Genomic DNA, 12,254 nt, shown 5'->3' on the forward strand with positions numbered 1-12,254 from the left:
TGATTCGAATTTGATGGAGCATCAAACCACATGACTGTACAGTGCAGGGACAGAGCCCTCTTGCAGTGCAGACTCACCCGAGTCCTGGAAGAGTCTGGGTAGCAGTCATGGCTGTCTTCTCACAAAGTGAGACTTACGGCAAGTGGCCGCGGCAGAAGGCGTCCCACTAGGCTCCGGGGCCAAGTGGCGAAGATGACACCGAGAAGAAAGAGGACGTTTCTCCTGGCGCAGCCTCGACAGCTTGCTTGCTTTGGGCGATCAGGGGCAGCAATCTGTTCTCCTCTGCCTTTAATGAGCGCCGGCGTGACGGGCCATCTTGCATGGTTTCTAACCCGGAGGAAGGAAAAGAAAAGTGACGCACAAGCCTTTAGTCCATCCACAGTGCAGATCACAATTTGACATTTTAAAACTGGACCGAAGCCCTCACAAACAGAACAAAACAAAGGTCAAAAAGCCATCTAGGCTGGGATATTTCATTAGTAAAGACTATTTTAATTAGACTGTAATTATTACATTAGCAAACAGCCAGCAGCAGGAGAAAAGACAGCAAATCAACGTATAATTAAAACATTTGCACATGCATTTTTGCTTTAAAATTGATCTTTATAGTTGCTTCATCACCCTAGTCCTGCAAGTGGACACTTTCAAATGTCCTGCTAACATGTTGGCCTGAAGCTTTTATCAGTGAATGAGTCGAAATAAATTTTTTTACCCATTTTTCCATTGCTCTGCACAATGATATCACTTTTTGGAATGAATTCCCATAATTCATCAATTAGCAGGCGAGTAGATAGAAACCAGGAAAGCTGCTTGGTGAGAGGGCAGGCTACATACTGGAGATCAGAGCATCACTCCGGCCAAGGGTCTGGTCAGTATGCAGGTCCTCAAGCTGCAGTGGTCACAGCATGAGAAATTCCAAAAAGGAATAACACATGCATCAGCCAAATCACATGGGCCAGAAAACATCTGAGGTGCTGAAGAGTGGTGGAGTATTTCTTTACTAATGAATGAATTGTTCTCAACAACCCTGCAGAAGGAGTGTGTGAATGTGTGTTTGTGCGTGGCAGTGTAAGAGATTTTTATGGGCTGCTGCATTGTTCAAGTCAGTCAGCAATGGAGGAAGTGTGTTGATGTGGACAGGAAATCATCTAACAGAAATAATCAAGGGCAACCTCAACTATACATCGATACAGTCCTAGAAGTTACAGGTGCCTGGAATTGTCAGTTTACTTCTAGGTAAGTGAAAAAATGGAAAAAAATGTTGATAGTCTTTGTAGGAGCATTTTCCATTGTGATCTGCAGGAGACAAGCACAAGCCATTCTCCATTGCCACTGTGCTCTTCTTCCCCTGGTCACCTGTCTAGCTAAAAGCTGAACTGGTCTGTGCTTCAGCGCCCACACATGTTATTTCAACAGCCTCGGGACTTTGAGTAATATTCGTGTTTAAAACACTTGATTAAATCCACTAGATCTGAATGCTGCGTTTCATTTCTCCTTTAGTGCAACAAAGCTTCATGAAGAAATGACTGGCACTTTAAATTCTGGTGGTTCTGAAGGTGGGAGAGACCTTTTCTTCCCCAAAGCATAACATTTCACTTTCAATTCCAGCATAGAAAGACCATCTTCTAATAGAGTGCAGAATAAGAAATCAAGAATAAATGTGGCATTAAATTGAAAATCTCCAATAAGACACCACCAGAGCAGTGTGCTGATGTGAAATAAACATGAAAAAAGAAACCCCACTGATATTCACAAAAGTATTGCAGAAATAAGTTAATTTTTTGGAAGGTTCACAGCTAAGAATCCAAAAGGCTTTAAGCAATTACCTTTCTATGCAGACCAGAACAGTATTGGTTATAAATTCACAGAGGTTGCCATGGTAAACCGGTGGTTACCTTTTGACTTCTATAACACAACATTATGATGTTTAATGAAAATGGCACTAAGTGTCATGTGTCAGCTGCTTCCACAGGGACACGGGATTCATAATTGATTCTCTATATAATCAGGCAAGATATCCGTGTAAATTCTCCTTTCTACAATCTCAAAAGAAAATAAAATGATAGACAGGTTTCCCCCTGGGCTGGAAGTGTCACTTTAACCATAAAATTGTACTTGATATAAGAGAAGCAAGCGAAATGTTTTATTGCTGCTGTGACTCGAATAAAAAGACTTTTCCCTCATCTTTTTAGGTACAATATTGTTTTCACAAGTAACTTTGTTGACTTGCTGTTCCCTGGACAACTTGGTGCATCACTTACTACAGGACAATCTTTTCTTCCAATACGCTGCATTTGAATGTGCGGTAACAAAACTTATTTTGCTGCAGTTTTACTCAAGATAAACGAATTCATTATCCAGGGTCTTGTAAAGGCAAAGAAGCTTCGGTATGCCACATAGACCAGTTTTGTTTTTATCAAGAGCAAACTCCCTGGGTAAGTTTTACTTCCACATCAGCGTTACAAACACATCTACCCAATGGTTCAGGCTGCAAAATATTTCACAAAAAAAAGAAGCATTTTAATCCAATCTGCAAGTAATACAGTTTTGCAGCTGCTAAATTATATTTAAGAAAGAGGAGTACAATTCTCTTTTGAGTCTGACTAAGAATATTGGCTTAATTCAACTTGGTTTTTATTTGTTTAATGCTTTTGCAGACTGGATTATTGTTCCCCCTGTTGTGCCATAAGATTCCAGATGAAACCTTCCAAACTCAACATAGCTTTGCCATTTTGCCACTTTACTTAGTGTAAAGAGAGCTCTGCTGAATGCCAGGCCTGTTAAAAGAGTTTTGGCTCCATGTGACAAAAACAAATTTCTGCAAGCTACATTCAATACTGTCGCAGCCGTAAAGCGATGCCTCTCAGACATGCTGAAAAGTGAATGTTGGCACCAATTATGGGTTTCAAACATTACTTACCTTTAAATCCACAACCCACACAGGAGAGAGCTGCTCTCTTGCATAATTGTGACTAAACATGAGCATGAAGAAAACAGGAGATTCCTTCACAAATATCACAACCCATGAAGATGAAAGACTAGTTTATGTTCTGTGTATGGTCGGGCATGGCGTGAAAACTTTCCGTTAACACAGGAGGTTCGATCTCTGCAGATCAGCTTTCATTTCTCTTGCACCAAATGCAATGCCTTTTGGAATAGGAGAGTATTTCAAAAGGCAAAATTCAAGAAATTCATACTTGCCAACCAAACCCTCAGTCAAAACAGCATCAATTAAAAGCATTTTTAAATCAGAGGTAGATCGCGAACACTGATGAAGAGACCGCAATGCATGTCTGGCTGTGTACTGAATAAAATGTCTTGAAACTACTTTGATCAAGTCTATTTTATTAATGCATTTCAAGTACTTCAAAAAACTTACATGTTTCGCACAATACTTTTTTGCAATTTTGTAAAAATTTTCAAAGTGAACAAAAAAAGAAAAAAAGATACTGTATAAAACACAGCGGACATTAAAATTGGACAGTAGTATTAATTATTTCATTCTGTGATCTTTCTGCTATTGTTACCTACCACATTTCAACTCAAATTGGACATTTTCAGTGCATGTTGCTTTCAAAGACTTTCACCAAGACTTAAAAATAAAATTTCAGGCAGTTTTCATGTCTACCTGGTCCCTACCACAGAGTAACAAAGACAAGCTCAGAACAGAATGGGAGTTAAACAGGAAAAAAAAAAAACACAAGATCTGTTAATGTCTACCACACTCGAATGAGTTTCACTAATGAACCAACGTGGAAGGAAAAAAAAAATCTTATTTTATTATCAGCCACAAACCCATTCCAACCAACACACAATACTAAAGATTTACACTTTTAGAATCGAAGGAGGATTTGTCACATTTTTGTCAAGACCCATGAACTTGGAACATTTTTTTTTCTGGTTTTCATATATAAAATTTGACTGTTTACATGTATAAAAATGACATTTTTTTTTCTTTTCCGAAACAAAAGCGAGTTCTGGATGTACTGTACAAGTTTACAAGGAAAAGATCTCGCGTTAGTGTTTCCGTAGCGACCCCAAACATCTCTATGGCGCTTCGAGGCGCCATCCGTGTAAACCTCCTTACAAGAAACAAGCCTGCATCCGTCTTTGAAACCTAGCATTTTCTGTCAAGAGCAAAAAAAATAAAAAATCCAACAGACAAAAATCACTGCGTTTCCTCTTGGCTTCACTTACATTTTGTACACAGACAACAGCCACCTAAGTCTGCTTTCAGTTACATACTGGGGTCCATAATTAAACAACAGCCCTCGGCCACTTCAAGGTATTTGTTACGTACACTGCAACGCTGTCTTTCCAGAACTGATCAATTCACCTGCCTCCAATCTCATGATCTACATACCCTTGTAGATCTAAATCTCCTTGCGCCATTTTGAAAACGCAGATTTTGTGCCATGACTAGGTTTGTCCCTTTGCTATTTCTTCAATACCAACTGGACAATGAATGACCGCAAAACATTACAAGGTTAGAATTATGACACAAGAAGTTAATTCTACCCTGAAGGCCTGGCTTTTGAAAACCGCAGGCGGATAAGAACAGCAGTGTTTCAGTATAAGCTGAGTCCAAGTACAGTGAAAGTGGACAAGGAGACCCCAGTCTTTTCAGGCACATCTTTCCTTGGTTAAACACTATAAAGAACCAACACCACAGTTTATTTCTATTGCAGGGCAGATATTTACTCCACTTTACAATGTGGCATTTTCACTTCGATATTCAATTCAAATGCAAATCAGAGATCTGAAATCCCAATACAAAGGCATAACTTGCATCTTCCGTCTTGCATGGAGAAAATGAAATCAAGGTAGAGAAGAAGAGAGAGCGATCATAGCAGTTACTGCTTCTTGCCCTCTTGTGGAAAATGAGCTGATCTGACCCTGTGAGGAACTCCGATTCACGAGATACAGCAGTCCAGTTGTGTCCCACCTGCCTTCTGGACCACAAAGCTCATGTGCAATATCGTCTTAAGACATGAAGCAAACACAGGAGTAATATTCCAGGATTAAACGATATAGTTTCTCTATATACACATATTTTAATTTAAAAAAAATTATTAAAAAACCGCACAGATGGCTTCTTCAGTGAAACCAAAGGAAGAGAATCCAGTGAACAAACCCTTTTACCAAATGAGAGAAACAGTTGGTATCGACATCGTTTCCTTTGGTTTTCACTGGTATTAGACAGGTTTCAGAATCGAAAAAAAATGAGGAAGAACTACTTTCAGTTTGGCCAATGGTGCAACGGCTGCACTTTATTTCAACAGCTCAAAACTTGTGTCTTTTCCACCAGGAGGTCGCCCTTCTGCTGGACTGATCGTGCTGCATCCGGGAGACACTCCCGGCTGGCAGGGTGAATACAGATTCCTCAAACTAACCTGCCCCCGAACCCTGGTCCCTCAGCCCCGCCGTTCCCTCCCCACCCCAAACTCCACAAGATCCAAGAGCTGGCCTGTGGCCCCAGTTTCTGATGGGCTAAAATGTAATTCAAGCCAGGAAAACGCCGAAATTCTTAGCTCTCCTATTCTCACAGTCTGAGTCACAAACAGATCCGGCCATCTGCCGTTTAGTGGTTGTTCAATAATTAACGTCAACATGACAGCAACATGTAAAATAAGCCACGGTATGAAAGAAAAGGAAGTTCATAATATGCTAAAGTAAAAACACGCTTTCTCCTCCCATCTGTATCTCCACACACTCCTGGAAGCCAACACATTCACATGAAACCAGCCCAAAAGGCTTCTTTTGAAAACAGCGCACTAGAGTATCTAATATTTCAGCAATCCAACAGGTGTCATTCACTGACAAAACCTTGAAACGCATCAGAAAAGACCTACATGCAACCTTTCTCTCCTTCCCCAGTTGTCTTTATTTGTTTTTTTCTTTTCATCTTCTATGCAACTTTATATCCTAGCAGCTGTTCCTATCAGGCAACACAAACACAGCCATATTAAATCCATCCCAACCCATTAATAATACCACCCAGAGGACAGAAGTTCTGAACTTCCTAGATAGTCACGGCCACTGCAAGAGAGAGTCAAAAATACTCAGTCATGCCCGAAAGCCCCCATTTCCTTTGTTTTTTATCCTGAGAGTGTCAATTAAAACAGTAAATTGTTCATTAAACAGCAGAAAAAAAAGTTTTGTTTTTTCTTATAATACAATGAAAAAAAATCTATATTGCGATTTCTGTACAATTGCACGCAGAAATATGGGTACGCATTAGAAATACAGGCCTGCGCATTTTTTTAACAATATTGTTAATTACATTGGCAATTAAGTCATTGACTTTGAGGTCGTCTCGCTTCTTGGTCTTGAGTGGCAGCAAAAGACGGTTCACCTGCAGTCATGTTCTTCTGCAAAGGAGGGCGTGACTTAAAAAAGGTGAAAAAAAAATTGGAAAAAACGAAGAGAGAAGGAGCAAAATTCTACAGCTATACCATTGGGGAGGGGGAAAAGGGACAGTATGCCATTCCAATAAAAAAAAGTCTGAAGAAGGTTAAGACCACATTACAATGGAAAACTGATTTGTCGGTTTTCCTTTTCTTTAAAAAGAGATGAAGTGGTTTGAAAAACAAAAAAGCTGTGTGACATCCTCAGCTTTGCTGGGTCCAAGAGCAGTGGCGAGAGCGTGTGTGTGTGTGTTTGTGTTGTCGTTTGTTTCCTTGTTTGCCATCTGGGTGCTGAATGGGGACAATGACTATACAGGTTTTCTTTGGAGAGCAGTTTTCCCACTGTAGGCACTACGAAGAACCAAGGCAAAGAGGCCCAGTTAGCGTCTCATCTGTCCCATCTGATAGTTCTCCCGGGGCTGCCGCTGGCGCTGGGGCTGGGGGTTTGCTTGCTGTGGTCTCCGCCTCTTCAGAGTGCCTGTGGGGAGACCAAGTGCAGGGTTACGCCTCTGTCAACAAGGCAGACCTGGCCCGGCGCTTACTGCCCGTTAATTCTGCCCAGGGCACACCACGTAACACGCTTTCATCAGTTTGTGTCTGTGGACAGACAGAAACACCTTTCCCATAGTACATCAGATCTGTTTGTCAAGAGCGTTTGTTTTTTTCCCCCAATCAGGTATTCAATTGTCAGGTAAGTCAGGGGAATCTCGGAGAGCGCTGCGCTTTCCACAATATTAGCGCAAGGAAGTGAGTCCTGACTTTGCTTATGCTCTTCCTTGTTCTGTTGCAAAGTCTGAATGCTGTAGTAAAAACCGCACCCCTCATTTTAATGGGATTTTCATAATACCTGACCTCTTACAAAAAAAATCTCACCTCTTAAGTATGCCTGACTTCATAAACCGGGATTGGGGAAAAGATCAGGAAGCCACAAATCGGCAAATTGTCTTAAAAAACAATCTGGACACAGATCTGATCCTCTTGCTGAAACACTGCTCCTCTCCAGTTTCCACAGGACTGCTACATGCATCTAACGTGAAAGCTTAGACAGATGGATCTTGCGCACACAATCTGTTCTGACCCTTGTCCTCACCTGGCAGTGGTTTGGGTGGAGGCAGTTTGGGATTGCTGCTGGGAGTGTGCACACTGCAGATCTTAATGAAGCCAGCCATCAACATGATGAGTGCGATCCCCATCAGCAACACAGCCCACCAGTGTGCCTGGACCAGGAAGAGAGATCAACACGTTAACCAAGAGACTCGCTGATAGTTTTGCCATGCACCTCAGTCCCACACTGTGATTTTCTGACTACACTTTGATAAGGCCTGCATTGTGACTAGGACATCTGTATAAAACAAAAACATTCCTGTATTTTTTTTCAAATCTCATTTTCATTTAAAGAATGATAAAGAATGATGGAGCTGTAAATATACATGCACAGGGAGATCAGAGTTTTAAAATATAATGTAGCAATGCTACAACAGAAAAATATAAACACTACAAAAAAAAAGTAATCCACTTTTGGTCCTAGTGTGCCTCAATTTGGCAGAGTGTACAGAGATTAGATTAAATATTCCTAATTCAGCAACTGATTGATCCAATTAAAACATTCCCAAATTAGCTGGAACAAGAACCAGAAGGTCCAATAACTAACAGACCCAAGTTGGTCACATTTGTAAAATTATTTTAAACAAAGTAGGTTTTTGAGTAAACAAAATAAATAGTAGAGGTCTCCAGTCCCGAAGAGCTGCAATCCAGTTATTCTGGATTGGATTTAGGCCACCCTAATTCACCTGTTATTTGACAATTAAGAACACTTCTTTAAGCAATTGATCAATTAAGTAAGCAATCTTTAAATGAAGGGAACACTGGTCCTTGAAAGATGAAAGAGATTCTAATTTTTGCTCCAAATAAATGACTTATTGAACACACCACCTGGTCCCCTGAAAGCTGAAGGATATTCTGATTTCTGTTCCAGATTATCTCTAAATGACTTAATTAAACACACCACCTGTTTACTTGATCATAGTTAAATTGTTCCAAGACTCTGGGAATCGATTATTTTGGAAGCCAACTATAACGGTTGTTGGACTGGGGAATCTCCAGATCCAGAGCTGGAGACCCCCTGATTTACAGAATCTCTTTTAGAAGATGAAGATCTTGAACTTCACATCCTCATGTTGCCTGAGAAGTGTGGACCATGACTTCATTTCGCCACAGACTGAAAACAAGCTCTGCTGCCTTTTCTTCTTTAGGCCCACTTGCAAACTAAAACAAACACACACACGACTCTCCCAACAGCTTCCATACAAGCGTCACAAAACACAAACACTCCCACCCACGCCGGCAGGTTACTCACCACTATCCACTCGGCAATGTTCTCGTACAGCTCCGGGTTAAAGATGGCTTTCTTCAGCCTGGCCAGGGGCCCGTCGGCGTCCACCAGCCGACACTTCATGAACACGTCACAGTACCCCCTGAAGTCGTTGCATGGGGACCCGGGTTGTAGTGTGGTGACCTTCTTGTTGAAAAACTTGGACCACTGGTCTGAACCCGTGCTGCTGCACGTGTCTGGTCTCACTGGGCGAGAGAACAAGGTAGTGCTTAATTAAAGAGTTTCAATCTCGCCAAATGCTTGGCTGGATTCCTTTACTAAAAAAAATAATAGGCAGTTTGCTTTGGCTCGCCTTAAAACATCTTGGTTATAGTTATGTAAGAGACACTGGGGATGGACACATTAATCACCCCAGAGAATACGGAAAAGCACACACAGGCTCGGCTTCAAATCGCTGCAGAAAATATAAAACTGGAATTCGGTTTTATCAATATCGGCGTTCTTCCAGTTCTCATAAAAAGAATGAACCAGGCTGGCTGAATAATAAGTGTCTGGATTTAAACCCACAAGTAGTACATTTGACCTGTATCTTACAGAGATGGAGAGTTATACCAACACATTTAACATGGTTCTTAAAAACGTCTAACACTGCACAGCAAAGCAATGCATCAGCTGCATATTTTGGAAGGGGCCCAGAGTGCATTGACAGCAAGCCAGTGTGGCTTCTTGAACGATGCAGGTGGACATGAAAGAGTGGCGCCGCGCGCGCAGGACCCAGGGCCGGCAGAGGCAGCTTACTTTTCTCCATGCAGCAGACGTGGCACAGCTCGGTGTCGTCCTTCCCGTCGCCACTGGCGCAGGTGCACACCTCCAGCCCGTACTTCTCGCAGATGGAGCCGGTGCATTGCTGCAGGGGACAAGACAGCAGGGCTGAGCGCCTGACACACTGACCACTCGACCACACGCACTGCTGACCAGCACCCCCCCCCCCCCCCCCTTCCCTCGAAATGCAGGGCCAGAGCCCCCTCTTTTCAATCCGTTTATACAAGACATGGACTGATGGTGTTGAACACAGCTCTTCAAAAACCTCTGCAGATTCAGAATCCTACAACTGCAATGTGAACGTGCACATCTAAATAAACTGCAGCCCCGTTCCAGCATCACTAACCCCAACCATGTGGAAAACATGCAGTAAAGGTCAGCATAAAGTAGTCTGAAAATGAATTGTTGACCGAATTCTACTCTTTTGTCTTGCTAATTAATCTGTGCTCTGTTGTGCCTGAATGTTTTTTTCTGAAGCAAGTTGCCTCATTACCTCCTTCACAAAGAAAGGAAAGGAACAGCATTCCTCTGCACCCACCCTCTGCAAATACCAGGTACAGATCAAGAATCACCCCAGAGCTGAGACCCCATGCTTTACTGACCCCGTTGAGGCAGACTTGAGTTTCTCCATGGCAGGCGGTGAAGTTGGCCTTGGGCTCGGAGGTGGGGCACTGGGCGGTATTGCCATTGCAGAAGCCTTGGTGGGCACACTCGGACTCCTCCCGGCACTTCTGGATGTTGCTCCTGAAGGTGCAGTCCGGGTTACAGCACGGGCCCTGGCTGGGGCTGGGGAACAGGCAGCGGCGTGGCACGCCATGTTAGTTGCACACTTGGGGCATGCACAGCTCCGTTCGAACGCCCGGAGCCTGCGTTCGTACAACTCACAAGCTCGTTTTTACAAATACACTGCATTTTGGAGAACTATCAAAACTATTTTATTAAGTTAATGCAATTCCCAACTGAAAAAAAAAGGGTATTTTCCCTTCGATGTGAAGTCCTGTCTGACAATAATTGATGTCAAGGAGCAGAGCAGAGAAATTTCCAGGGAGAATTTTGGCCAGGACTCCGGGGTACTTTTCGAGAAACACCCTGGGATTTTTAATGACCACGGAGACTCAGGATCTCTGGTGAAATGCAGAAATGCTATCAGTTGTGGTACATACAAGACACATACATGTAATTCAGCATATACAGGTCTAGCAAGAGATCCGATCCTCTTCATTTAAAACTTAATGAATCGGGAATAAACCACAAAAACCTATTCCGCGTCAGCATTCACACACAATTGAGCCTGAGCTGGTGGCGTGCCCTCCAACACAAAATCTAGGCAACGCTGAAATGTACAGGCGTACGCAAACTGATCACTCAAAGCTCCAGGCTGTGGCTCCATCTGAATGCATACACTGCAACTTGCCTGCACTTTTTATCTGGCTTCAGTTTGCACTTCAGGTGGTCTGGCTCGTTGGCATGATAGCAGCACGAGTCATTGCACTGGTCACTGTAGCCACAGTCGCACTGTTCCCCATTCTCCACCAAGCCATTGCCACAGATGGGCTGCCCGGATTCTGAAAGCACACACCAGGACAGCGGTTATAATGCAGACAGCCTCCCAAACCAGCTCTCACACCACAGAGCTCAAAACGTCAGTCTTCTAATAGATTAGTAACCTCTATATGAAAGTGCAAAATGTGTTACCCTGAGGGGCTCACTCTCTTCCTCTTCTCTTGGACAAGAAGTATGAATTTCAAAAGGACTGCTCTGATGAACAGTATAAGCGTTTCCAGTTATCAATCTCTCGTAGGTCTGCGTGAGGAGGTTTTTCCTTTTTTAGAACGCTATGCGATCAGAGGTAAAATAACATTATGGGACAAAGGGGTGAGAACGGGTACAAAGGCACCAAATGCGAGACGTTCTGGCTCGCCTAACCCGGTACGATGTCCGTCAGTTGCCGGGGACACGGCAGCATTCCCCTGTGTGTGTGCTGCGAGGAAAGCAGCTTGTGCACCTTGGCTTCCCCAGCTCCAGGGCGGTGTGAAGCAGACACCTACCCACAAAGCAGTTGCCTCTCTTCTTCTCCAGCACCTGGCTGATATTGCGGATGCTGCAGATGGAGAACTTGTTGTTGTTGAGCTTGTCTCCGGAGGTGGCTCTGGCGTACATGATGTAGTTTCCCTTCTCCTTCAGATCCTGGCTTTTGGACTCCCCTGGAGTGCATTCGGTTCCAGAGTCATGCTGAGCAGAGCAACAGAAACAGAGGGGTCAGGCTGGGGTTACAAGAGGTCACATTTCCTTTTATTTCTTCATATTATTTACACAATTATTACAATCCCATGCAATCTGGAATCCCTAAGTGATTTATTTGGCTCACAGTGAAGACCCATATGGAGGAATGAGGAAGTTCAAACAGGCTCCTCTAAGCTGCTCACCCTTAGAGCCATTCACCCTTTGACCTTTTTGACAGGCATTGCAGTGAAGTTACAGGAAGTGCAGCAGAGGAGGGGCACGTCCCTCACCGACATCACTAGCAAAGCCTGTAACCTGCAGGAGTCAGCAAACCATGACACCTTCACTGTTCCAGGTACCTTTACACACTGCTGCAAAGCCTCCAAGGGACTGGTTTATAAGACTGCTATTTATTGATTTATTCAATCTGCTGAATTGTCTAGGACACAATGAACACCTAAAGGCAATGG

The 12,254-nt window shown here is 43.1% G+C and overlaps 1 protein-coding gene across 2 annotated transcripts in view; it reads right to left on the reverse strand.

Annotated features, from left to right (window-relative positions):
* Positions 1-3,328: 3,328 nt before the first annotated feature.
* adam10a (ADAM metallopeptidase domain 10a) overlaps positions 3,329-12,254 on the reverse strand; it is a 93,737-nt gene continuing 84,811 nt past the window's right edge. For both annotated transcript variants that reach the window (XM_088640979.1, XM_088640980.1), the window contains exons 10-16: positions 11,610-11,793; positions 10,976-11,126; positions 10,164-10,347; positions 9,538-9,646; positions 8,764-8,984; positions 7,498-7,624; positions 3,329-6,885 (exon numbers count right to left, since the gene is read on the reverse strand). In XM_088640979.1, coding sequence (XP_088497105.1) covers positions 6,788-6,885; positions 7,498-7,624; positions 8,764-8,984; positions 9,538-9,646; positions 10,164-10,347; positions 10,976-11,126; positions 11,610-11,793 — 1,074 coding nt within the window. In that variant the 3' untranslated portion in view covers positions 3,329-6,787. The remainder of the gene's footprint in view (positions 6,886-7,497; positions 7,625-8,763; positions 8,985-9,537; positions 9,647-10,163; positions 10,348-10,975; positions 11,127-11,609; positions 11,794-12,254) is intronic.

The sequence above is a fragment of the Lepisosteus platostomus genome, chromosome 7 (genome assembly GCF_059453375.1).
Source record: "Lepisosteus platostomus isolate fLepPlt1 chromosome 7, fLepPlt1.hap1, whole genome shotgun sequence".
In the NCBI taxonomy this organism is placed as follows: Eukaryota; Metazoa; Chordata; class Actinopteri; order Semionotiformes; family Lepisosteidae; genus Lepisosteus; species Lepisosteus platostomus.